Here is a 27,939-nt window from a genome sequence, read left to right on the forward strand (position 1 = left end):
AGTGATTCAGTTACACATATATATTCTTTTCCAGATTTGTTTCCTATTACAAGATATTGAATAGAGTTCCCTGTGCTACACGGTAGGTCCTTGTTGGTTATCCATCCTATATATAGCACTGTGTACATATATTCTCTTAAATATGTGAGCCTACTTTGATTTAAGGTGGTCCTGCAACTATTTCATCATAGAATCACAGTCACTAGTATTGTTAGCATTTTACTGTGGTGTTTGAAGGACATGTAGCCAAAAAGCGTCATCTCATGGCGAAACCCTGTCTCATAAACGTTGTTGGGAGGATGGGAAGCCCGGGCGCCTGGATGATAAGGGTGGGAGCCCATCACTTTTATGTCCACGGGCCGGTCGAAGCTCTGTGCCGTGGCCTGCGTTCTGGGTACGCGGGCCCAGCCGGAGGCCGCGTGGGAAGGGGGTTTAGGGGCTGTGTTGCTGGGCGGTGACCATGGCCACAGGGAAGCAGCCCCCCGGGAACTGATCCACTGCATCCCGCGGGGGGGCGTCCCGCCCCTCGGCAGGTCCCTAGGAGCCCCCCGGCGGCCGGTCTCCCAACGGGCATGCGGCCTTGGGCTGTCGTCTGCCGTCCAGGGGGCCGCGGGTTTCCTGGGGCGGAGGTGCTGCCGACCCCGCCCTCCTCGCCGAGCCGGCCATGCCCCCGGGTCGCGTGGCAGGTGCTAGGCGCTGGCTGGACAGGCTGCTATTCTGGTCTCTCCCGGCCCAGCTGCTCCGTGCCCTGGCCTTGCCCACCCCCTTTCCCGGTTCCCCATTTCTGTTCCCCGTAGCTCCTTCCCCACATGGAGGGCTGGATTCCAGGCACACAACGCACACTCCCCACGCCGCCAGCCCCCGGGTGTGTGGGGGCTTTTCTGAAATTAGTCATTGCTTGTCTGACGGCACTAAACCGCTGATGGGGACGGAGCCGGGGGCCCCGGAGTGGGCGGCCGAGGGGTCTGTGGTCCCATGGAGGGAGACGGCTCAGCACGCATGCGCCCCTGGGCCTCTGTCGCCTCCTCTGGGTAGCGCCACCATCCTCTGCCTCACCTGGTCCCACCCCCCATCCGGAGACCCCCCCCCAAACACTAAACCTCAAGTCTTCCCCGGGGTTATAGCGACACCGGCGGGGCTGCGGGGGGATTTGGGGGTGTGGCCTTCATGGAACAGACTTGACACCAGTGGCCCCTGTTTGTCCTCTTGTCACCCCACGTACGCACGCCCAGGGCCTCCGGTTGGCAAGGTTCCCGGGGTCTGTGCCGTGCCCGCACGTTTGGGCTGCCTTGGGGCTGAGTATCCCCACGGACAGTCAGGGCTCAGCTTTTTTGGATCTGCTGAGCTAATGAGCACCTGTCCTGTGGCCTGGAGGCCCTGCGGTGCTTTTCTGTTGTGTCTTCCTTTTCTACTGGGGTTTTGGGCTTTTCGGGGAAAACTAAAAGGGCAGGAAGGAGAGGAGGGAGGGAGAGAGGGAGAGAAAGAGAAAGAAAAGAAAGAAGGGTCGTGGGGCATCCGCCCCAGACCCAGGAGTCAGAACCCACATCTGAACGTCACCCCTCAGCATCTGGGGGCGCATTGCCAGGAAAGGGGTCCAGCCTGGGCTCAGCCCCGTGGATGAAGTCCACTCTGGACTGTCATTCCTCAGCTTTGTCATCTGTGCCCACCCCTGCCCCGCACTGCATCTGCCTAGACACCCCCTGCCCCGGCATCGCTGTGCTTCAGTCCCAGACGAAGAGGGACCCTGGGCAGACATGAGGTGTCCACCAAGAGTGGGCACTGCCTAGCGTGCCTTTCACAGTCGCCTCAGGTCTTAGCAAGATGCTCACCAGCCCTGAACAGGGATGAGGGGATGGGCGTCTGGTCCTTCCCTTGGGGAGACGTGGCTTTTGTCTGTCAGAGGCGCTGGTCAGCCACCGAGACTCGTGCTCTGCGGGAAGTGGGCGGCCGTCACAAAGGACCCCAGGCTGCTCGGCTTAAATCCACAGGCCTGCACCCTCCCCCAGCCCCGGGGACCAGACGTCCGAGCTCAACGTGCCCCGGGGCTGCGCTCCCTCCAGAGGCTCCAGGGGAGGGTCCTTCCCGGCTCTTCCAGCTTCTGGGGGCGCCAGGCGGCTCCCACCTCTGTCCTTGTGTGGCTGTGCCCTCCCTGTGTCCCTGTCTCCCGGGGGCCACCTTCTCATAAGGACAGCAGTCCCATGGGACATAGGGACCAGCCGGTTGCAGGTGGAGTCTGTGTTACCTTAATCCACTACACCTGTGACGGCCCTGTTTCTGAATAACCCGGGCTCTGAGAGTCCAGGTGGGTGTGCACTGGGGCTGTGGAGTAGACAGGAAACACTGGAGGAGACAAGAGGACCTGCCTCAAGGGAGAGGGTGGAGGGACGGACACGTGGGGCTGGGGCTTGGGAGCGGCGACAGGCAGATGCCAGGTGTAGGGCGAAGGCAAGGGATGCCCAGGAGGGCCCGGGTGAGGGAAGGTCACCTGGGAGCACGTTGGTAGGGGCCAGGCTGAGAGCTGCGTGAGTCCCGTGCAGCCAGCGCGTCGGGGGCCCGGGGTCACCTCCCTGTCCCCTTGGGCACGAGCGGTCATTCCAATGGGACCTCGAAGGAAGGGGCCAGGGCCCCGGCCATTCACGCTGACCGGCTTTACCCAGGACACGGCTCCGGGAAACTGCCCAAGCCGGGTGAATGGCGGGAAGCCACTAGGATTGTGACAAAGAGGAACCTGCAAACAGAAGTGAGAACAGGAAAAGCAGACTTTGAAAGCAAGGGTGTTCCTTCCAGGAGAGCACAGAGCTGCAGTCCTGTTCCTGACCCCAGACCGTAATTCTGAGCTGAGGGGTGCAGAGCGCTCCTGGACCTGGTCACACCCTCAACGCATTCTCCCCGCCTCCCCGGCTCACTGGGGCTTAGTTTTTAGGGGTGGGGCTGACCCCGGAGGCTATAAAAACACTGATGAGAGAAGAAACAAGGTTCTTTCTCTTTCGGGAGGCTGCCTGCAGCACAGCTGAGAAGCCAGGAGAGCTTGGGGCCCACCCCCAGGCCAGCTAGACCAGCACCAGGAGAGGGTGCCTGCATCCCAGGTAAGACCCCGGGGCCGGGCTTGGGGGCGGGAGGCAGGCAGCGGCCTCGACTGCTGTCCCTGGAGACTCAGTACTGACCGCCAGCCCCGGGGGCGGGGGCGGGACCCCCAGGACTTGAACGTGGCTCGTGGCCGCTGAGATGTGTCATCCGGGGCAACACACAACGGATTCAAAGCCTTTATGCCCAAGGATGCCGAGTGTGTCACGGACCCCGGTTACGGGATCCGACCGCGGTGCCACCCTGTACTAGGCTGGGTGCCCGGGGGTCTTGACCACCTCTGTGTCTTGCGCCGGGTCCTGTGCGTTGGCCGAATGGATGAACGGTTCGGAGTGGCTCTCCCCGGACGAGAGGCTTCCCCCTAATCACAGTGCCCCCGACTCCTGCAGGCTCACACTTGCCCCCAGACGCAGGCAGGCGAGCTGCCGGGGTGCAGAGCCCCAAGGCCCCTTCCCTCGCCCCGGTCCTGCTGAGCCTGGCCCCATCCCCCGCCTCTGGGGGCTTGACTCTGCCCAGGGACGCCTCTTCTCTTTGCGATCTGGGGGCAGCAGGATACGTCGATGACCCTCATGCAATGTGGGTGTTTAAAGGACGTGAGCTTCTCCGAGCAAGGAGAGATGCCTGTGGGTGGGCTCAGTGTCGCGGGGCTGGAGCCGTGTGTACCTGTGGGGCTCGGCTCACCTGAGCAGACGCCAGGAACAGACACCCACCCCTGCCTCGACGCCCACGGGGGCCCGTCTTCATCGATCAAAGAGGAGCCCGAGGCCGTGCTCATCCAATATTCTTCTCCCCGTGGATCCACGTCTGGGCCTTTTGTGAGCGCGGCGTTTACTCCTCTGGATCGTGAGGCCCGGCTGGGAGGCACCTCCCCTGAAGCTTTGTGCCCGACGCCTGGCCCTCCTCACCCTCATCCCTGTACCACAGATAGATGGTTTGGCGTCTGTCTCGGGACACCTCCCCGTGATGGGCAGTTCCGGATCTGACCCGTTGCCTTGTCCTGGGAAGGGGTCTCTCGGGCTTCCCTCCACCCAGTTTGGCAAGAAGGACCCTGGGTGTCGGCTTCTGGTGTCAAATCTGTGTGAAAGTTGGCACTTTTGGGGGACCAGGTCAGTCCTGGGGAATCTTGTGGGAGCCCCAGACCTGGATGGGGGAGAAGGTGAGACCCCAGATGGATGGAGTCCGGGTTGGGTCTCATGATGGGGCTGCTGGACAGGCCCTGAAGGAGGTAGGGTGCGTCCTGGGCCCCCCCCAATCCCAGCCAAGACGCTCCAGGTGGGATGGCGGGGAGTGGCGGTCAGGTCTTTGGGCGACCCTGACTGGCACAGAGAGCCTGAGGCCCTGCTGAGGGTGTGGCCCCCCGAGGCGGATGAGGGTCCAAGGCTCTGCTTGGGTGGCAGCCCCAGGTCAGCCTCCAGGTGCCAAGGGCATTTGCATGAGTGACTCAGGTGGGGGGGGGATGGGTGGGGTCCGTCGGGAGACCCTGCCGCTGGGGCCCGGAAGGTGCAGACGGTGGACCCCCGGGGGAGGGTCTAGGAGAGCCGGCCTGCAGAGGGGGACTTCATGGGGACCTGGGGAAAAGCTCTGGCAGGAATGATGAGACAGCACGGGATTTAGTGACCGTAACTCGGTCTGTTTAGGAAACTGCGTTGTACTTCATGCTCTTAACTAAACTTCCTTCAACTGTTCTGTGAGCCCAGTGTTTCCTGGTGCTGCGTGGAAGGTGATTTCTGGGTTCCGGGATGGGGCTGGAGCCAAGGGTGAGCTCAAACCCCAGGGCGGGAGCTTTTTAGAGAGGCTGACACACACACACACACACACACACACACACACGCACGCACACACGCACGCACACACACACGCACGCACACAGACACATGTGCAGACCTGCATACACGCAGGAATGCATGTACACATGCACACACAGACCTGTGTAATGTGTGTGCGCAATACACACAGATACACACATGCACACATGCATGCACACAGACGTACATGCACACACAGACACACAAAGACCTGTGTAATGTGTGCACACACACAGAGACACATGCATGCATACACAGCACACACAGAGACACACAAACACATGTAATGTGTGCACACACGTGCGTGCATATGCATATAGAGACATGCAGCGCACACAGATACATATACAAGATGCAGAGATATGCACACAGATACACACGTGCACACATGTGCACACACAGTGCACAGACACATAAACACAAGTAATATGTGCAGACACATGCATACACATGCACACAGGCATGTGGTATACACGGGTGCATACACACGTGCACACACACATACGCACACACGCACACACGTGCACACATGCACACACACGTGCTCACGCACGGGAGGCTCTCCTCCCGGAAGCAGCTCCCTGCGCTCGGAGCAAGACAGCCCTGGGGGCTCAGCCTCCTCCCTGCCGCCACCCCACGCGGCCACTGTCTCTTCTCTTCCAGCTGGTGCCCGCCCTCCTGTGGGAGCTGCCTTGGCCATGGCTTTCGTCTGGCTGGCGGTCTTCCTGGTGCCCGTCTCCAGCCTGCTGCCACCGGACCACGGTAGGAAAAGCCGGAGGAAAAGCCGCGTGTGGTCTGTGGGTCCCTGGGGCTGTGTTGCTTTTCAGTGAAACTGTTTACGTTGGGGTCACGGTCGAGTCACTCGGCTGCCATGAGAGACAGTGCGGACACTTCCCACGTAGCCTTCCCCTCAGTCACCCCGGCGGGTTCATCTTGCAAAACTGGTACCTCACAGACAGGATGTTCATCCCGATATGGTCAAGACACTACGTCCAGAGCTCTGGGTGTAGCTACGGCGCTGGGACCCGGCAGTGTGCTTGGATGTATTGTCACCCTCTGTCTGGGTCGGAAGAACCCCGTGCAAACATTAGGGTGATGGGCTGAACTGGGTCCTCGCCAGATGCATGCGCTGAAGTCCTAACGAACAGAACCTGTCAACCGGAGTTATTTGGAAATAGGGTCTTTACAGACGTCCCTGAGTTAAGATGAGGTCACGTGGGTGGATCCCCGTCCAGAACAATGGGTGTCCTTAGGAGGAGGGGAGATTTGGACCCAGGCATGGACACAGGGAGAAGCCAGGTGGCGATAGAGGAGAGATTGGGGTGATGCAGTCACAAGTGCAGGAACGCCTAGGACTGGGGCAGGGCAGCTCCCAGAAGCTGCAGAGGTTCTCCAGCTGGAACGGATTCTCCCTCTGAGTCTGTGGGAAGAACCAATCCTATAGCATCCTGGCCTCCGGGACCGGGAGATAAAAATCCAGGTGTCATGAGAGATGCGTCGTCTGGAGCTTGGACAGGCAGATGAGCAACGAGTAAGATGCTTTTGGGGCAACTCCATCCTGTTTTTCTCACATTTGTAACGGAGATTTATGGGGGGTAGGGTGCAAACCAGGGTCTCCGTGGCGTCCAGGAAGTTCCCACCATCTTCAAGCACGGTGGTGATGGGTAGGAAACAATTCGCGACGTGATAGTGAAGTTCGACCGTGACACACGATAAGGAGGTGAAAAGACAGTGATGTAGGTTCTTAAGCTGCCGTGCCCACCTCTGACTGTCAGTGTCCGGCTGACTTCGGGTGACAGGTGTGGCTGGGAGAGAATATCCCAGGTGGGGCAGGGTGCAGAGCCAGTCTGCTGCTGGTGGAGAGCGCCCACCACCAGGCAGCAGAACCCCCAGGGGAGCCATGCCCTCGGCCCCGGAGAGTCTACGTTTCCTGGGCGCCCAGTAGTGAGGGCGCCCAACTCGGGGTGCAAAGACCTGGATGCTTACAGGAGTACAAGAGATATGGTGCCCTCCAGGCGGGCATGCTGCCTTGGGGAGGGTCTGCAGAGAAGCCCCTCCCATCAGGGCTTCGCTGAGTGACCGGTGGACCCGGGACAGTGAGCAAGCCTCCTGTCCAGCTCGCACAACACGCACATGTGGAGCAGCGCTTCAGGCAACGGGAGCAGAGTGCACCCCCTCACCATGGACGCTGGGTGCTTGCATCAGGCGCCGCGCCCTGTGCCGCTGTGATGGCCACAGCATTGCCTAACCATGAGAAGTTCGTTCCTTCCTCAAAGAGTAGTGGAGTTCAGATGCTGTGAGTGTGTGTGTGTGTGTGTGTGTGTGTGTGTGTGTGTGTGTGTGTGTGTGTTAGGGCATAGGTATCATTCTTCTGGGGACTGCTGGCTTACTCAGCTCAGGCTGCCTTAACAAAATACCATAGTCTGGAGGACTTGAGTGACATACATTTATTTATCCCAGTCCTGGAGACCAGACGTCTGAGGTCAAGGTGTCCCAGGGCCACGCTCCCTCCAGAGGCTCCCGGGGAGGGTCCTTCCCGCCTCTACCAGCTTTTGGGGGCTCCAGGCGTCCCTGGGCTTGTGGCTGCCTCCCTCCTGTCTTCACAGGGGGTTCTCCCCGGGTGTGCACCTGTACCCAAATTTCCCCTCTTAATAAGGACACCAGTCGGATTGGGTTAGGGCCACAGTATGGCAGCGGGACCTCATCTTAATTAATTACATCTGCACTCACCCTATTTCCAGCTAAGGTCCCGTTCTGAGGTTAGGACTCCAGCATGATTTGGGGAGGGCTGGGGAAAGGACACAGTTCACTCCATCCCAGGGGCTCTGTTCCATGTACAGACCCGGGACCCTTACATGCGGATGGACCTGGGAAGCTCCATCATCTCCTTGGAGGAGCTTGTAGACGGATCACACGGGAGTTTTTACAGGTCTGAGCTAAAAGGACCATACATTGCTTCTGTCCATTTCCTGGACTCCAAGTCAGTCACGTGGCCGCACCTGGTGACCAGAGGGGCCGGGAGATGCAGGAGGTCTGGGAGGGGAGGGGGCTTTCTCCACGCCTGAGGTTCCCACCCCCGCCCCCCGTCTTTGCCCCACTTGTACGGGGCTGAGGCCGCTGCCACCTTTGTGGTGGCTTCAGGCCCATGGGCATTCTGGGGTCACTGACCACAGGCAGGAAGTGAGTAGCTTTCTAGGAGCCAAACGCTGAAGGAAGCAGGGAGCGTGTTGTACCGTTCTAACATTTCCCCCCAAAGCGCCCTAAAACTACAACGTTGGTCAAAGTGCATTAGAGAGGCCGTGGGTACAGGACACGGTGGAATAGAAGCGTTGAAACCAGACACCTTGTCTTGTTCGAATCGTACGGAGAAGTGGTTAGTCCTTCCCTACTGAGTCTGAATTAGCGCCAGGATTTTCACAGATTTATCAGGGGAAGGACGTTTTCGTCCCTGTCTAGTTTGCTGAGAGTTTTTCGTCTCAAAGGGGTGTTAAACATGGTCAAAAGGTTTTCCTGCTTCTATGGATACGATCACCAGTTTTCTGTTAAAGGGGCCCATTATAGTGATGGTTAAAATAGCCTTATAATATTCCTGGAGTAAATCCGTTGGGTCAGGAGGTGTTACCACTTTTGTACTTTACCTGATTTTCTGGGCTAGTATTCTGTGAAGGAATTTGGTGTCCAGGAGTATAAGGCGTTTTCGGTTTCAGTTTACTTCTAATGTTTTGATTTTGGTATCAGGATAACGCTGGCCTCATAAAGTGAGTCAGAACATGTTTCCCGCCTTTCCTCTGTTTTCGGAAAGTTTCCGCACGTTGTTACTATTTCTTTTTTAAATTGCTGGTGGAATTCAGCCGCAAAGCCATCTGTGCCTGATGCTTTCTTTCGGGGAAGCTTTTTCATTATATATTCTATTCCTTTAATACTTACAGGGTTATTCAGGTTTGCCACTTATGTCAGTACTGCTAATGTGTGTCTTTCAAGAAGCTGGTTCATGTCATACATCGTTGAAGGTATTGGCATAACTTTTGTTCAAATTACCCCCAATTCTTCTTTCAACGTCTTTCAGGATGTGTATCAGCGTCCCCTCTTTCATTCCTAAAATTGGTCTTTTTTTGTTTTTTTCTTGATCAGTGTAGCAAGAGAGAGGTTTTTCCATTATATTGTCTCTTGTATAGCACCAGCTTTTGGTTTCCTTGACAATCTATATAGTTTTTCCACTTTCTTTTTCACTGATATTTTTTTTGTTCCCTTTATTTTTTTTAGGGATTTTGCTTTAGGTTTAATTTCTTTTCAGTTTAATTTGTTCTTCTTTCTCTAACGTCTTCATGTGGAAACTGATTCTTGAATTTAAACTCTATTCCTACCCTAAACATGTAATGTTATGAATTTCCCCGTAAGCATTGCTGTAGCTGCGTCGCACTTTTTTTTCTTTCATTTTCATTCAGTTCAAAATATTTTCTACATTTCCTGTGATTTCTTCTAAGACGCACATGGTAATTTATCAGTATGTCGTTTTGTTTGCTAATATCTGGTGTGTTCCAGATTTTAAAAGACTGATCTTGAATTTAATCAAGAGAGAATTGTAGTCAGAGAATATATACACAGTGAATGATTTAAACCTTTTTAAAAGGACTGACACTTCCCGTGCCAGTACACGGTCTATTTTGATGAATCTTCTGTCTGTAGTTCATAAAAATGTGCATCCTGGGACTTCCCTGGTGGTCCAGTGGTTCGGACTCTGCACTTCCACTGCAGGGGACGCGGGTTCCAGCCCCGGTCAGGGAACTAAGATCCCGCAAGCCGTGCGGCTCGCCCCCCGACAAAAAAAAACAAAAAACAAATGTGCACCCTGCCGTCATTGGTTAGAATGTCCCCACAATGTCAATTAGGTCAAATTGTTGATATTTTGTTCAAGTCCTGTATATCCCTCCCGTATTCTATCTGTTCTATTAGACAGGGAGGTGGTGCTTATGCCGCATGTATTTTCAAAATGACTGTTGAGAGCACATATATTAGGATGAATTGGCCATTTAATCGCTTGAAATGGTCCCTTCTTACCCCCGGAAATAAAATCCTGGGATAAAATCCTAGGTTTTATACAATTGGAGCTTGCATAAAATATGCTTTCCTATTATTGCCATTTAAACTATATTTAAAGTACCTTTCTTGCAGACAGCGCACTGTGGGGTACTTTTAAAGTCTAGTCTGAAAACCTTTCCTTCTCCCTGGAGTGTTTAGACCATTTGCATGCAATGAACTTATTAAGATGATTGACTTTAATGCTACCATTTTGCTACTTGTTTGCTGGGTTTTTTTTTTTCAGTTTTTCTTTTTTTTCTTTTTTTCGCCCCTCCTTTCCTGACTTCTTTTCAGTTACTTTTTAGTGCTTTTCTTGTTTTTGTGTTTTTCTCTACCGTTGGCTTTTGGGCTAGCCCTCTTTGTTCCACGGCTTGTGTGGTTCCCCTGGGATGATTCATTCAGTACATACTCTCTTCAAATAATGTTATTCTACTTCACACAGAACCTAGGAATCTCACAACAGTATACATTTACTTCCTGCTTCATCCTTTATGCCATGTCACACATGTACTTCTACGTCTCTATAAGCCCACAATACACAATACAATATTTTCTTTTAAAGAATTATCTTTTTAAAACCTTAAAAAAATGGGAAAGCTTTCCAGTTTGCCTACATTCCTACTATTTCTGGTATGCTTTTGTTGCATCTCTGCTCACCTTGGTTCCACATTCCTTCGTGAGTGTCCATCTGCTGATTTCTCCTTCAGCCACACAAGCCTTTTTTGAAAACATTTCTTACAGACCTGCTCTTCTGGCAAAAAAACAAACAAATACAAAAATACAAAAAAAAAAACTTTCACTTTTTGTCACTATAAAAAGTCTTTATATTTCACCTTCCATTTATCGCTAAGAAATAGATTCTAGGTTGACCAGGATTTGTATTGTTTTCTTGCAGCATGGGGAGAAGTCGTTCTGTCACCTTCTGTCTCCCATTGTTTCTAAAGAGAAATCAGCAGAAATTCTTAGCTTTGTTCTCTGATAGGTGCGGCGTCTTTTTTCCGTTGGTTTTGTAAGATTTTCTTGATTCCACTTTTTAAAAAGGCATTTGAGGATGATGTGTCTTAGCGTTTGTGTTTGTTGGTACCTGTGTGTCTGTGTATCCTAGGTACGGTTTTTGAGCTTCCTGGCCTGTAGGTTTATAATTTTCATTAAGTTAGGAAATGTTTGGCCACAATTTCTTCAAATATTTTTCTTTGGGGGCTTCAGCGTAGATCATTGCCATTGTCTTCCAGTTCATCCAAGTGAATTTTCTCATCTCAGATGCTATATGTTCTACCTCTAAAAATTCTGTTTGGTTCCTCCTTTATATCTTCCATTCCTCACTGCATAGTGTTCATGTTTTCCTTCAAGTCCTCTAACACATTTATAGTGGCTGTTTTAATGGACGTCTCTGTTAATTTCATCGTCAGCCACTCAGGGGACGATTTCTATGACCCGACATTTCTTCTGGTCACAGCCAACACATTCCTGCTTCTCTGCGTGTCTAGTCATTTTTTATTGGGTGCTGGATATTGTGAAGGATGGGTTGGTGAGGGTCTCCTTTGGTTGCCTTCTTTAAAGATGGTGAGTTTTGTTTCAGCAGGCCGTTCCTTTATTGGTGGGTCGCCTTGTTTTGAAGTTTTTCAAGGTGGGTCACCTTTAGCTTTTTCTCTCCGACAACAAAGGCCTGACTCTTCTGGGGTCTTTACTGACTTCTCAGTGTTCAGCTAGGAATCTCCACCTTGTCCCATTGGATTGTGAATGTCTCCCACCCCAAAATACACTCTCAGAATTGTTTGTCTTCGTTTTCAGAAAGTCTAAAAATAGTTGCTTTATATATTTGGCCGTTTTCTAGGGGCTTATGGTGAGAGATACATCTGAGACTACTTTACCATGACTGGAAGAGTATTTCCCACCATCTATAGTTTTTCAAAAGCTCTAGGGTTGAGAACACTATGTCCCTTTTCTTTCAGAGTACTGGAGGGTCACGAGTATATTGCAGTAAACACTCTTATGTGTATTTGCATTGATTTTGTTTCATTTTGTCTTTACAGATTTGCTTTTACTTTCTTCTGTTGGCATTAAAGTTCTTTTTTATTTGTGAGCACAACTGTAATTGGGTAGATAATAACCACTCTAAGGGAGCACAGGTAGATTTTATGGAAAACATAGTGACAGAAAACTCCCTTGTTATGTGATTTAAATATATATGGACTTATTTATATAAATATATATAATTTTATATAAGTACATTTCATGTTAGATTATGAAGATTATTTTCAAATTTTAATTTTAAAATAATTAAAGTTGTGGGCTTCCCTGGTGGCGCAGTGGTTGAGGGTCCACCTGCCGATGCAGGGGATTCGGGTTCATGCCCCGGTCCGGGAGGATCCCACATGCCGCGGAGCAGCTGGGCCCGTGAGCCATGGCCGCTGAGCCTGCACGTCTGGAGCCTGTGCTCCGCAACGAGAGAGGTCACAACAGTGACAGGCCCATGTACCGCAAAAAAAAAAAAATAAATAAAATAAAATAAAATAATTAAAGTTGTAAATAAAGCTATAAAAACTAAAAACAAACTTAAATGTAATAAAAATACGCTAAAACTCATATTTTCTACTGCATCACTCATAGCTGTTTTAATGATATTTACTGTTGTTTTGGAAGAAGTGAATATAAATTCTGAGGCATAAGAATCCATTAAAAATTACATTTTCACTTGTAAGAAATTTCCCTAGGGAAATTGTGTTTTAAGGAATAAATTATCCTTATAGGTTGGGAGACCGTAATGCCAGAAACCAGGATATTCATAGGATTTGGTCTTGCTTGTCAAACTAAGGTTGTTGATCCTGATAACTGATCACAGTGCTTGCGGTTTATAATCATTTCTGTGAAATCCTCTAAATGAGGGGTCACAGATAACAGCTGAAGAAATGTCTGATGGACCTTTATAGCTTTGAGTTGTTGGTCCTATGTGATTGCTTCATGAAGCAAGTCACTGATAAAACACGTGGAATCCTTTGGTCTGCAAACTCTGACCTCCGTCCCCATTGACAGCATCATACGAATATATATGTGCTTTGATTGCACTTCAAAATGTATTTAGATGTACGCATTTTGGGTGGTTTTCCAAGAAGATGAGAATTCCTCTGGCACTCTGTGTAAGAACATAAATATCATTGTGTAAAGATCAGGTCTCCTACTTTATGAAAATATATATTCCATTATATATATTTGTATATAAGTTTATATATTTTTAATATATCACATTAAAATTTCTTTTTTTTTTTAAAGATTTTCTGATGTGGACCACTTTTAAAGTCTTTATTGAATTTGTTACAATACTTCTTCTGTTTTATGTTTGGGTTTTTTGGCCCCGAGGCATGTGGCATCTCAGCTCCCCAACCAGGGATCGAACCCACACCCCCTGCATTGGAAGGCGAAGTCTTAACCACGGGACCGCCAGGGAAGTCCCTACATTAAAATTTCTATTGCAACTTGCAAAGCATTCCGAATTCTCAGTCTGTAGAGCAGACACTGAGCCAACTCTCTCAGCCTGAATTGGTTTTCAGTGAAAACGACCTTCTTTGACATACATGCTTAAGAAAGGTACGTTTCCCATCAACGCGGACGGCAGCAGTGATCTGCTTTTCTGACTCTCTCCCCCCATTGTTGGGAGGGTGAGCTGGTGAGCTCGCTAAGGTACTACAGATTCGGGGCCTCTGCCTGCTTCAGGCAACCACTTCTCCGTGTGGAACTCAGCTTCCCAAGGGGTAACTGAGTAGGACAAAGTTTAAGCGCTGTGCGCCTCTCTCCAGACCCTTACCCTATAGACATTTCCGATCCAGACCCACCAATTAAGAACCTAAGGATGGAGCCAGAAAGAAAAAGATTGACCTGGGACCTCCATGGAAACGTTTCCGAAATTATGTGTTTCATCAATTCAAAAGCTTTCACTAAGGTAAACCGTCTTCCCTGTACATAGCATCACAGAGACACGGGTTCTACTCCTGGGCTCAGCTGTGGAATGTGGGGTCCTTTACGGGCACTGCGGCTTGGGGCTCCTGATCTGTAAGACATCCAGAATGGTACCCACCGGAGAGGGTTGGTGTGGAAATGGGCTGAGATACTGCAGGTAGAGAACCAAGCCCAGTTGAAAGTGAGACCTCGGGAAACGCTGTCCCCCTCCACCATCCCCTGCCCCCCACTCAAATCCCCTCCTGTATCAGAGGGTTCGGAGGGCGTGAGAACTGTGACACGTCTCATGGGCAGAGGCCGTGGTGAGAATGCCAACCGCTGAGCATGTTTCATGAGAAGGACGCACCTGTCCGCGTCCTTGGGAAGAACGTTGGTTCCCTCAAATGACTCTCAACTGAGTACAATCCAAATCACACCCTATGTTAGTCCGCTTGGGCTGCTGCTGCACACGGGGCGGCGTAAACAACAGACATGTGTCTCCCAGCCCTGGAGGCTGGAATCTGAGATCCCGGCATGGGCAGGGCTGGTCCCTCCCGAAGCCTCTCTCCTGGGCGTGTAGACGGCCGTCTCCTCCCTGTGTCCTCACGTGGTCGTCCCTCTGTGTGTGTCTGTGTCCTGATCTCCTCTTCTTATAAGGACAGCAGTCCTATGGGATCAGGACCCACCCTAATGATCTCATTTTACTTTCATCCCCTCTTTAAGGACCCCCAATGCCAAATACATTTCCATTAAGGGCTTGGATTTCAATATATGAGGGGTTTTTTTTTGCGGGGGGGGGGGGGTAGGGCACAATCCAGTTCATGACAAACCCCTATGGGATTTTAATGGAGCTCGGCCAGTTGACCCTAAACTCTATCTGCAAGAACAAATGTTGCAGAAGAACCGAGAAATTTTTTTAAATTAATTAATTTATTTACTTTTGGCTGCGTTGGGTCTTCGTTGCTGTGCGCGGGCTTTCTCTAGTTGCGGCGAGCGGGGGCTACTCTTCGTTGCAGTGCATGGGCTTCTCATTGCGATGGCTTCTCTTCTTGCGGAGCACGGCCCTAGGCACACGGGCTTCAGTAGTTGTGGCACGTGGGCTCAGTAGTTGTGGCGCACGGGCTTAGTTGCTCGCGGCATGTGGGATCTTCCCGGACCAGGGCTCGAACCCGTGTCCCCTGCATCAGCAGGCGGATTCTTAACCTCTGCACCACCAGGGAAGCCCTCTTTTCCTGTTTTCTGTTTTTTGTTTTCAAATCAAAGCAATACCTGCACAGAGTTTAAAGAGGAAAATAGTCGTACGGGGTTCGTTATAACAAAATAGCAACTTTTCAGTGAGACATCACTTCTTACCTTTTTACACCTGATGCTGTTGTTCTAGACCTCTGCATCTCTCTATAACACAAATTCTTGATTCATTCCGTTTAGCCAAAATGTGTTGATTTTTCTCCTAAGGGACGGGAGGCTTCACTCTCTATTTCCTATGCACAACTCACCTCCCCAGCAGTTGCCATCCCCAGCTCACACTCTCTCCTCTCTCGACAAATATTCAGTTTATTATAACCATATAAACACTATTCACACCTGAGCCATGTGGTTAATGGGGATTTTTCTTTCCTGTCTTACACAAATGTTTGTTTCTCCTAAATTTAATCATTTCCATTTCCTTAAGGTTTTATCTGTTTGCCCAGTTTGTCCATCACTACTTTACCATCACCTTCTTGGCCAAATGGCTAAATATCTTCTCAAAATATCAAGGCATTCTGCCAACTCTGTCTCAGAACCTTCTAGGATACTTTTTTCCTTTTGGTGAGTGATTTCCTCATTTTCATCTCCCTCTCTCCCTCTCTCTCTCTGCATACTGAGACTCTGGCTTTGGATGTTGAGGAAAACTAAAGAAAACCTATAGTTTTCTTTCTTTCTTTTTTAAATCTAAAGTCTCAGTGTTTTATTAGTTCTCCCCTAATTATGATTGGTAATAATAATTAGGGACAGAGCAATAATAGATTGCTCTGTCTCTCTCAGGCACGGAAAAGGACGTATTGCAGTATTCCTGACTTGTCATGCCAAGCTACAAACTACAGCATCAGGGTGACCAAAGGTCAGCCATTCTCCACGTGGATTCAGTATCCTAGTCAAGGTAAGGGGAAGATGCTCTTTCAGGGTGTTCTTTGCTTTCAATCATCCGTTAGTGCTCTGAATACCAAAATAATGGCTTTTACCTTGGATGGGTCTCCAGGGACATAGCTTCGTGGGAAAAAGACCATCTCGGAGGGTCTCACGCAATTTCACACACGGCACCTGCCTGAATGAACGGAGCTGTAGAAACATAGAGCGGTTTTGTTGTTGTTGGTTTTTGTGTTTTTGCTTTTTTGTTTTGTTTTGTCTTTTTAGTTTGAGAACAGAGTTTTATCATTTTCCTCATGCCAAGCAAACAGATTGTCTGATCCCATATACGGTTTGGACAGAGAGAACACCAGTAGCAAGTCTGAACACCTCCTGCGCTCTTTGTCAGGAAGTTGGAATATCACAAAACTGTGCTCTTCTGAGAATGGGGAAACGAGGAAGATAAACTCTGGCTCCAAATTGTTGGAAATACAGTTTATGTTGTTGGATTTTTCTTTTCCTCTTTCATTAAAAAAAAAACAATGGGTCTTCCCTGGTGGCGCAGTGGTTGAGAGTCCGCCTGCCGATGCAGGGGACCCGGGTTCGTGCCCCGGTCCGGGAAGATCCCACATGCCGCGGAGCGGCTGGGCCCGTGAGCCATGGCCGCTGCGCCTGCGCGTCCGGAGCCTGTGCTCCGCAACGGGAGAGGCCACAACAGTGAGGGGCCCGCGTACTGCCAAAAAAAACAAAAATGTCTTCCGTGACTCTAGCTGATCCAGGTTTCATCCAAAATATGTCACTTCTTAAAAATAGGGTTCTGATGGCAACGGACTTTAGCTGAGGAGTAGCTAGTAAGAGAAAGAAAGAAAGTTCCAGAAGACTGTTGGGCGTTTCTTAGGCTTAGGGTTGGGTGGGCAGGGTTGGGGGCAGGAGGGGTCCGGTAAGGGTATATAGGGTCACGGGGGGCGGGCCATGGGCGGGGAGCCTTGCAGGGAGGGGAGTTGTTACCACTGCAGAAACGGTAAGCGCTGCATGGATGTGTCTATTATTTCTTTTCTTTTTTCTTTTTTTTTTTTTGCGGTACGCGGGCCTCTCACTGCTGCGGCCTCTCCCGTTGCGGAGCACAGGCTCCGGACGCGTAGGCTCAGCGGCCATGGCTCACGGGCCCAGCCGCTCCGCGGCATGTGGGATCTTCCCGGACCGGGGCACGAACCCGCGTCCCCTGCATCGGCAGGCGGACTCTCAACCACTGCGCCACCAGGGAAGCCCCTCTATTATTTCTTAGAACCGCGTGAGAATTCACAAGGATCACTAAAAAGAGACTCACTTAAAAAAATTTTTTTTTAATTTTATTGACGTATAGTTGATTTACAACGTTGTGTTAATTTCTGCTGCCCAGCAAAGTGACTCAGTTATACATAAATATTCTTTTTCATATTCTTTTCCATGATGGTTTATCCCAGGATATTGAATATAGTTCCCTGGGCTCTACAGTAGGACCTTGGTGTTTATCCGGGACTCAGTTTTGGTTTTCTTTCCCTCTTCTTTGCAAGCCCAGAAGGGAATCCCAGGGCGGCTGCAGAAAACCTGACCTGCTGGGTTCACGACGTGGATTTCCTGACGTGCAGCTGGGCGGTGGGCCGGGAGGCCCCGAGGGACGTGCAGTACCATCTCTACCTGGAGAACCTGGAGTAGGTGTGACCTTGGGCTCGCCGGGGCTCCCCCGGGCTGGAGCGGGGGCTTCAGGGCCGCTCATGACGCAGCTGCACCCCTCACAGCTCCTATGAGAAGTGGCCGTGCTCCCAGTACAGAGCAGATAAGCAAGGGACAAACGTCCAGTGCCGTTTTCACAACATCTCTGTGTTATCCAAGGATCAGACGCGTTTCCTGGTGAATGGTACCGGCAGTGGTTCCAAAATCCCCTGCTCTGAAACGAGTGATAGACTAGCCAAAATCGGTGAGTAAGAAAATGTGACCCTGCTTCGTGTGCCGTACTTCCGTGGAGATGCTGCTTGCCGTCCTGAAACCGAATACCCGAGGCTGGGCGCTTAGATGACACACTCCTCTCCCAGAGTCCTGGGGGCTGGGAGTCGGAGGTCGGGGCGTGGGCACGTCAGTTCCTGGCGAGACCCTCTTCCTGGCTTGCGTGTTTGCTGTGTCCTCACACAGTGGAGAGCGAACTCTGGTGCCTCTTCCCCCACTTCTTTTTTATTCTTATTTCTTATTGGGGTAGAGTTGTTTTACAGTGTTGCGTTAGTTTCTGCTGTAACGCAAAGCAGAGTTCCCTGTGCTGTACGGCAGGTTCTCATTAGGTATCTGTGTTACACATCTTAGTGTACGTATGTCCGTCCCAATCTCCCAATTCATCCCACACCCCCTTGCTCTGATTATAAGGGTACTGATCCCATCATGGGGGCCTCATCTAACCCCGGATTGTGTCCCAAAGGCCCTGCCTCTAAACCGTCCCTCTGGGCGTCAGGGCTTCTGTACGTGAATCTGGGGAGACACAGACACCTAGCTCACAGCAGCTGCTCTGTGGTCCCTGGACCTAAGGGAGCATTTCCAGAACACACCGAGCAGATGGCGCTGTGCCCCCCATCCACCGAGGACAGCTGCGCCGTGAGGCTGGGGCTCTCACACCGGTCGCCCCTCTCCAGGCCCTGTGTTCAAAAATAGCTCAAAAATAGTTATTCTTTTTGTTTGAATCTATCGACGGCAGGTTTTCAGGACACAAAACCCATCTTAGCAAAGCTCTGTCAATACTTTTTACTTTAAATTAGACCCCACTGCCCCCCAAACTAGGACAGCTTCAAGCCCCATGAAACCTGGCCCCTCACCACCCTGGCTGGTCCACGTGTAGCAGGGAAGCATATGAGCGGAGAGGTGGGTGCAAAAGGGGAGAAGATGGGGGCCTCCGGTTCAGAAGCCGGGATGGGCCTCCTGCCTTTGTCTGTGGTGTCCCCCCGGCCCGGAGCCAACCTCACTCTGATGCCACGTCCCTCACACACCACGCGCCCCTGGGCGAGTGCAGCCCTACACGTGTAGCCCCGCCCGCAACTCCGCACTGTGCTCCGGCCCCAGCCCTGCTGTCCACGTGGGGTGTCCACGGCCTGGTTCCCAGCAGGGGTGGCGGGGTGGTGCCAGCCCGTGTGGCAGTGGGAGTGGAGGTGGCCGGAGGTTTGAGTGCACATCAGTGGAGGGACCCGGGACTGGGGACCACCCCATGGTGAGCCTGGGCAGACACCAGTGGGGTCCTGGCGGGGGGTCAGACCTGTAGACCTAGACGCCGTCCCTCAGGAAACTGATGGAGCCGGAATCAGGGACGCACAACACCCCACGGAGGGCAAAGGGCGGAGCCCTGAGACAGCCCACAGAGGGGGCCCGAGGGTCCTGGAGGAGCTGGGTCCCACGCTGGGGGTGGCAGGTGAGAAGGAAGCAGGGGGTGGGTCCTGGTCAGAGTCCAAGGCGGGGGCAGAAGATTCCGGGTGAACTTTTGGGAGCGGGATTGGCGGCCAAAGTCTTGGGGGCAGGACTGGCCCCGAGCAGCTCGGGGAGGGGCCAGCTGCCCTGGAGGTGGGGTCTGAGCAGAGCCGATTGGTCCAGTGGGCAGGAGGGCGGGACCTTGCAGCTGGACCGCGCTTTGCTCCTCCTGCTGGAGAAGCGTAGCCCCAGGGACTGGAATCGCCGAGAGGGAAAAGAACAGCGCTGCTCTGAGGGGTGTCCCTGCACAGACGAGAAGAAAGCTTTGCAAGGGCCTCCGAGTGGGTGAGGGGTCCCCCCGGGCCAGTGTCTGAACTGGTCCGCAGGCTCCGTGACCCTAATCATCCCAACAGTTTTCTCTCACTTGTCTCTGTCTCTTGATACTTTTTAACCTTGGAATGACATTTTCCTCTCTTTCCCCCCCCCCCACCCCCCCAGCTTGTAGGAGGCCTCTTTTAAAAGTATCTCCGGGCGGGGGGGGGGGGGGAGAAATTCTTTTTTGATGTGCTTTACTCATAAAAGTGGGGTTTTTTCTCCCTAGAGGTATTAGCTGCTCCCAACATCACTAGCAGGTGGTGTAACCAAAGCTACTCGTTCATGCAGTGGCAAGTGAGGAGTCACCTTAATGATGACTTCAAGTATGAACTGCAGATACAGAAGGTAACCGGTTTCCTGGGTGGGCATCTCTTATACTCTTACATCCCCCTGGACTCCGGGGCTTTGGGGGTAGGTGAAACATTCAAAACAAAAAAAAAAAAACCAGAGGAACTGTAAAATAAATGAGCTTTAGCAAAACTCCAAGTGTTTGGCCGTTTGAGTGACACCGCTGACGTTGGAAAGGAATCGGAATATGGAAGGGAATGCTTGCATACTTTCGTCAGGTTTGGGGTAGAGGAGGGATGTTTACCTGTCAACACGCAGAAGATAACCCTACAGAAAAAGAGCAAAAGGTTGAAACAGCCACCTGGTGAAACTCTGTCTGACCGTATGTCACAGAGCCTGCAATTCCCCTGAGAGAAATGAAACGAGTAGCCCCCCAAAGATGGGACCTAAGTGTTTGTAGCACCTACGTGTATAATGGTCCCTAAACAGGACACAACCCTAGGGAAGGGATGAACAAAATATAGCCACGCAGCGGAATCCTAGCCACCAAGAACTGGAGGGTCCCTTGTGTATGTTTGAAAGTGTCATAAAAGAAACGATTTACACAGGAAAACGCAGGATGCTCTGTAGGGACAGATCTGAGGGCTGGGGCAGGGGCGCAGGGAGGAGGGCATATGGAGGAGAAGCTGGAGGGAATTTGGGGGTGATGGACACGTTCCCTGTATTGTGCCGGTTTCACGCACACGTTTGCCAAAGTCAGCAGATTATATGCTCTGCTGGTGTGCTTTGCTGTATGCAAATCATACCTGAATAAAGCTACTGTTAAAAAAATATGCTGGAGATCACCGGTATTCTATACTCAGTGACTGACATAGTTATTGACTATGTTTATTTTTCTGTACGTGTTACATTTATTTATACTTTACACTCAACTTTTTCATAAGCCTAAGACTGCTCAAAAAAATGGAGTCAATAGATTAAAAAAAAAAGGGCCAGCTATTTTTGAGCTAGGTGGTATTTTGTACAATTTAATTGTCTACTTGTAATTATTTATTGTTTATGTATTTATAGTCAATAACTGCTTGTACTCATTTTTTATTTTATTGAAGTATAGTTGATTTACTCTGTTGTGTTAATTTCTGCTATACAGCGAAGTGATTCAGTTATACCCATATATACATTCTTTTTCATATTCTTTTCCATGATGGTTTGTCACGGGATATTGAATATAGTTCCCTGTGCTACACAGTAGGACCTTGCTGTTTACTCAATTTTTCTATAAACACAAAACTATTCCAAAAAATCTATTAATTAAAGAAAGACCGAGCACTTTGAGTCAATCAGTATTTTATACTCAATTATTTACTTATATTTATTACATTTATTTATTATCTATGTTCAATCACTGCTTATACTCAATTTTTCCACAACCTTAAAACTACTCAAAAAATCTATTAATTTAAAAGACCAAATATTTTTGCACTAATCAGCATCTTATACTCAATTATTTACTTATATTTATCTTTTATGTGTATTTACCTGTTTGTATTTATTAGTTATATTCATGTTCTGATTACTTCATACTCAACTCTATAAACCTAGAACTGCTCAAAAAATGAGTCCATAAATTAAAAGAAAATAAGTAGTTTTGAGCTCATTGGTATTTTTATACTCAGTTATTTACTTATATTTATTCATTATGTCAATGTATTTATATACCTGTGATTTATACTCAATTACTGCTTATCTTCAAGTTTTCTGTAAACCCAAAACCACTCCAAAAAAGTCGTCTGATTAAAAAGACCAAATATTTCTGAGGTAGTTGGTATTTTATACTCTACAATTTACTTACGTTTACTATTGTTGTCTACTGACTTATGTACTATATTTATTATTTAGACTCAACTAGCGTATGGTCAATTGTTCTGTTAACCAAAACGGCTCAAAAAAATCAAGTCTATCACTTTTATTTTTTTCATAAAAGACTAGGTACTTAAAAAACTTTTTGTTTTTAATTGAAACATAGTTGATTTACAATGTTGTGTTAGTTTCAGGTCACAGCAAAGTGATTCAGTTACATACACATATTAACTGTATATATTCAGTTATATATATATATATTTCAGATTCTTTTCCATCATAAGTTATTACAAGATAGTGAGTAGAGTTCCCTGTGCTCTACAGTAGGTCCTTGTTATTTATCTATTATATATATATAGTAGTGTGTGTCTGTTAATCCCAAACTCCTGATTTATCCCTCCCCCAGGTACCGTTTAGTTCATCGATATGTTATACTCATTACCTCTATTTATTATTTTTGTGTACAGAAGTACTCTATTTATTATTTCTACCCAATGACTGATTATTTTATCCTCGACTTTTCTGTAAACGTGAAAATGCTCTGACAAATGAAGGCCCTTCCTGGGGATGGGGTCAGGCACCCATGCTCTGCTTTTCTCTTACAGGGTACGGAGCTCGCCTACAAACAGGAGGTGAGTGTCCCCCGCCCCCGCCCCAGTCTGGCATCCCAAGCCAGGCTCCTTATGTCTATTACTGTCCAGTGACTCTGAGATGAAGCTCCCCGGTCCATAGACCGGATGCCATCACCTGCCTGGTGCTGCCCTAAAGGTCCATCCCCCCGCCCCCAAATCCCTCAGGATTCGGTGGGAGTGTCACCACGCCCTAATTCACTACCTAACTGCCTCCAACCTGCGGAGGCAGCTGCTTCTGTACCGCAACTACCGGCCACAGACCCCATGGCCCCCGTCTCTCCTTTGTCTCTCTCTGTCTCTGTCTCTGCCTCTTCCTCCCATCTCTGCCTCTGTCTTCTCGGGGCTTCTCCTCTGTGTCTGTGTCTCTCCTCTTCTGTGTCTTAGAAGGACACTGTCATTGGATGTAGGGCCACCTTCCTCCAGGAGGACCACATCTCAGACCCTTCACCTCATCACATCTGCAAAGACCCTTTGTCCGTGTAAGATCCCATTCACGGGTACCAGCTGTTAGAATATGGACTTATCTATTGTTTTAGGGGATATGATTCAAATCAATACTAGATATATGTGTGTGTGTATATACAGAGGACCACACAGTGTGGGCAACAGACCTTCATTCTCCCTCAGTCCTGAGGACCAGACGTCTGAGTGAGATAAAAGTGTCCCAGGGCCGAGTTCCCTCCGGAGGCTCCAGGGGAGGGTCCTTCCCACCTCTTCCAGCTTCTGGGGGCTCCAGGCGTCCCTGGGCTTGTGGCCGCATCCCTCCCGTCTCTGCCTCTGTCTTCCCGGGGCTTCTCCTCTGTGTCTGTGTCTCTCCTCTTCTGTGTCTTAGAAGGACCCTGTCATTGAATGTAGGGCCACCCTCCTCCAGGAGGACCTCATCTCAGACCCTTCACTGCATCACCTCTGCAGAGACCCTGTTTCCAAATAAGGTCCCAGGTTCTGGGGGTACGACTCTTCTTGGGGGGACCCCACTGAATGTTCTACAGGCTCCATTCTGCCTGACACCCGAGATGCCACCACTCTCCTTGACCTCACCGGCGGTGGCCACCACGAATACTGACCTTCTAGTGATTAGAAAGAATATTTTTATTTAGATGCCAAGAACCTGGGCTGAGACGCAAAGGGAGCTTGCGGTTCCCGGCCCCTCTGAGCACCAGGCATCTTCCTGTCTCCCAAGGGGGGCTGGCCGGGCTCTCTCTTGGGTGGCCGTCTTAGTTCCCTGGGGCAGCCGTAGACTGGGTGACTGAGAACCACAGACATTCACCCTCCCCCAGTTCTGGAGACCAGACGTCTGAGGTCAAGGTGTCCCAGGGCCACGCTCCCTCCAGAGGCTCCAGGGGAGGGTCCTTCCTGCCTCTTCCAGCTTCTGGGGGCTCCAGGCATCCCCAGGCTTGTGGCCGTATCCCTTCCATATCCACAAGGTGTCTCCCTGTGTGTATGCACGTGTCTGTCTCCGAGTTTCCCCTCTTTATAAAGACACCAGTCATAGTGGCTAGGGGTCCACTGTACCCTATCCAACCTCCTCTTAACTCATCACATCTGCATCAACCCTATTTCCAAATAAAGTCGTCTTCTGAGACGCTGAGTGTTAGGACCCCAACACGTGAATGTGGGGAGGACCCACTCAACCCCTTGAAGGCCCCATTCTTCTGCCACGGACTGCGAATGGACTTTCCCCTCTACTTTCTTTTTTTTTTTTTTTTTTCCCTCTACTTTCTTTTAAACTGCAGATCTATAAAGCCTTCTTGGAGCTGAACAATCCTGGGACCTACACGGTGCAAGTAAGGGCCAGGGATGCCACCTTCTCCCATTACAAACCTTGGGGTCCGTGGAGTGTCCCCCAACACTTCGGTGAGTGGGAGGGTCCCTCCTGTCTCTTCCAGCTTCTGGGGGCTCCCGACGTCCCTGGGCTTGTGACCGCCTCCCTCCCGTCTGTGATGGTGTGTCCAAGCTGTCCCATGGCGCTGCGCCAGGCGCGCGGAGACGGCTGTCGCCAACACTCTGAGTTACAAGACAAACCTTTTAATGCAGTTTAAAAAAAGAATCGAAATTGAGGCGAAAAATCCATGATGCTTAATCCATATATTAAATTCAAGAACTAGGGCAGCGCGCACCCAGGACGCAGCGTGGCAGGGAGGGAGGGAGGTGGGGAACAGACCAACCTCGGCCCCGCCCCTCCCGATGGGCGTGGCTGACCCCCCGTCCCCCCCCCCGCCCGCGACCCGAATTGATCTGAGGGGTCGGCGCTACCAGCCCCCAACTCCAAGTGTCGGTCGGTGGTCGGGGGGCATCGGGATTCTGGCGACTTGGGAGGGATTCCCGAGGGGCCCGGCCGGGTGCGCAGGTGGCCGCTGTCCCCAGGTGGACGGCGCTCCTGGACGCGCCTCCCGACCCCCGTGCCGGCCACCTCCTCCCCGAGCCCCCGTGGAGGTGCTGACCCCGGACCTCCCGGGACCTGCCCGACGCGTCCCGCCCCTCTTCCGTAGTGTGTGAGGAGGGCGCGCGCCTCCCCGTCTGGCTGACGTCTTTGCTGATCGCGTTGGGGACGCTGCTGGCTATGGGGCTCGTGCTCCGGTTTTGCAGGTGAGCCCGCGGGCCCCTGGTTTGCGCGGTCGTTTTCTGGAGTGCGATCCGCAGGCCAGGCAGCCCGCGCTGCCCACTCTCCGCCGCCCCCGCCCCGCCCCGTGCACCCGTGCGTCTGGGCTGCGGGACGCTCCCCCGCCAGTCGCAAGCCACCGCCTCTCGTCGCCCCAGCGGTCTTTTGCCAACCAGAACCTGGTTTCTGCCACCTGGTCCCTGCCGCCCGCGGAACCCAAGGAGCCGGGTCCCCCGTGCAGCACCCTGCGGGCCCCTCCCTCCCCAGCACCTGTGTGGGGGGTCTGCTGGTCCCCACATGCCCGCGCTGTTCGCTCCCTCACACCTCACCCCGACGCCGACTAGAAATAATCTTTCTAGTGATTAGAAAGAATATTTTTCTTTGGATGCCAAGAGCCTGAGCTGAGACGCAAAGGGAGCTTGAGGTTCCAGGCCCCTCTGAGCACCAGGCATCTTCCTGTCTCCCAAGGGGGGCTGGCCGGGCTCTCTCTTGGGCGGCCGTCTTGGTTCCCTGGGGCAGCCGTAAAAACGACCCTAGAAAAGGTAGCTCCTCCGGACGGGGCTCCGGGACCCCTCCCCAGCCTGGCAGGCAGCAGGCGCGCGGCAGCGTCAGCCAGGCCGGTTGCGGTCCCTTCCACAGGCCTGCGTGCTGAGCCGAAAGGGTGCGCCCGGCACAGGCCCCGCCCCGCCCCGCCCCGCCCCGAGCGCCGGCTCCTGCGTCGTCTGGCTGCTGGCTTCACGCCCACCCCTCCCAGCCGCTTCAGGCTGAGCCGCCCCGCCCAGGGGCTTGGTTTGGGAGCGGATGGGACGCCGACCCAGGGAGGGGATCACCGGCTCGGCGCGGAGGCTGTGGGGTGGGAAGGTTGCCATGGTGATAGGATGGGGTCTCGGGAGAGGTGCCAAGGTGGGTGCGGTGCAGCTGACTGAGCAGATGCAGCTCTGCTAGGGCTCCGCTTTCTCATTTCCGCACGTCTCCTGCAGGGACCCCTCCCAAAGGAGGCTGCACTCCTACTACATCGGGGCCTCGCTGGGGCTCTAGTGGACGCCGCATCTCCCCTCCGCTGGTGGGTGCGGGTTTCAGAACAGGTGTCTCTCTCTCCTCCGAGGTTCTCGGTGATGCAGAAGCTGTTCCCTCCCATCCCTCACATGAAAGACCATATCAATGGCAAACTTCAGAACGGAAGGACGGTACGTGGTCTCCCGCCGGGGACACATCTGGTGCCAGGTGCCTGCAGCCCCACCCAGGGAGCAGGGCACTGCTGGCCCTGGAGGGTGGCCTAGGAATGTGATGGGCAGGGGAGGAGCCGGCTCCGGTCCTGTGACACAGGCGGCCACTCCGAGATGCGGGTCCGGGAGCCCCTGGGGAGCCTCCCGCCGACGTGTGTTCTGCGCTGGCCCTGCCCCTGGGGCTTTCCAGGGTGCACTTGCCCCCACTGTGGCTCTGCACTCACCTCGCCTCCCTCACCCCGCAGATAACCTGGGACCCCGACCAAGACAGCCAGGAGGAGTGTCCAGTGGCCGAGGTGCAGGTTCTGGGGGAAACGTGAAGCTGGTGCAGAGGCCCGGTTTTCCGCCAGGCAGAGGGCGCACAGCCTGCTCATGGCAGGTCGTGGATGTTTCAAGCGGGGTCAGGGATGGAAAAGCCCGGTGCAGTTGACACGGGTCACCTCGAGGAAGAAAGAACAAAACGTGTTGGGCTCATGTCTCATGTCACGGCTTTTTTCCTCATCCGTGACCCCTGGAAGTGGGGGTCACCCCCCAGCGCCGCTGAGCCCCACGTTCCAGCCTCCTGGACTTGGCCGGTGCTCGCACGCCCACATGCCCACTGGGTTTGCTCCTTCCCAAGTCCGTTAAGGGGCCCTGCCGGCCTGGTTTCTCTGTCTTGAACTGTTTTCTTGCTGCATTTCCCCTTTGTAAGCCCCTTAAATCACTTGTGTGACAACGCGGGGCTGGGGGGGGGTGGTGTCTACATCCCTCCCCTGGCTACGTGTGCGACCCCAGGGAAGGCACACGGGAGACAGGCGTCAAGGCGGCAGGAAAGGGGGTGTCAGGGCAGTGTGGCCTGTGGGCCTCGGGGGCCCGCAGGCGCAGAGGTGTGGCCCTGCGTCCAGACATGGTCGTGGTGGGCAGTGAAGACACCCACGTGTACGCCCACGTGCACTGCCTGGCCCACGGGAACCCGAGTCTCCAAGAGGCAAGGCTTCCCTGGAGGACCTCTAATTTCGTTCCCTTGTTTACATGCTTAACATGTCAAGTTCTGTAGCAAAGAATTCAACCCCAACGGCAGATGCAGACTTGCTAGCTTTGCGGAAGGCACCCCTGCTGCGTCTGCAGGATGGCGCAGTCTATGGGCCTAAATGCACACGGGTGGAACCGTGTCCCAGGTGTGACCCCGGCAGTCAGCACAGGTCTGGGTAGACAGACAGACGATGTCCCAGTTCTAAGTGACTCCACCCCAAGGGCTGGGGCACAGGCGGGTCAGAAGCCCAGGCTGCTCCTCAGGACTCCTCTGTGGAGGCGGGGCTGGCGGGACCCACGTGGGTGTGTGGCGGCCGGTGCCGTCCTGTCCCCACCCAGCTCCACTGAGGACTCCTCTGTGGAGCCGGGGCTGGCGGGACCCACGTGGGTGTGTGGCGGCCGTGCCGTCCTGTCCCCCACCCAGCTCCACTCAGGACTCCTCTGTGGAGCCGGGGCTGGCGGGACCCACGTGGGCGTGTGGCGGCCGTGCCGTCCTGTCCCCCACCCAGCTCCAGCAAGGT

General features: G+C 52.2%; 1 protein-coding gene across 1 annotated transcript; it reads left to right on the forward strand.

The window, feature by feature from the left end:
* Positions 1-5,587: 5,587 nt before the first annotated feature.
* On the forward strand, positions 5,588-26,866 carry LOC309817735 (interleukin-3 receptor subunit alpha-like; the record flags this gene model as incomplete). The annotated part of the gene is made up of 11 exons (XM_082647008.1): positions 5,588-5,651; positions 13,763-13,905; positions 15,927-16,041; positions 17,566-17,698; positions 17,786-17,964; positions 20,029-20,147; positions 22,556-22,582; positions 24,316-24,436; positions 25,072-25,168; positions 26,287-26,368; positions 26,653-26,866. 11 exons carry the CDS (start codon positions 5,588-5,590, stop codon positions 26,725-26,727), a joined length of 1,155 nt encoding a protein of 384 aa, XP_082503134.1. The 3' UTR covers positions 26,728-26,866.
* Positions 26,867-27,939: the final 1,073 nt, after the last annotated feature.

The sequence above is a fragment of the Grampus griseus genome, assembly GCF_964374135.1.
Source record: "Grampus griseus genome assembly, chromosome: Y".
Taxonomy (NCBI): Eukaryota; Metazoa; Chordata; class Mammalia; order Artiodactyla; family Delphinidae; genus Grampus; species Grampus griseus.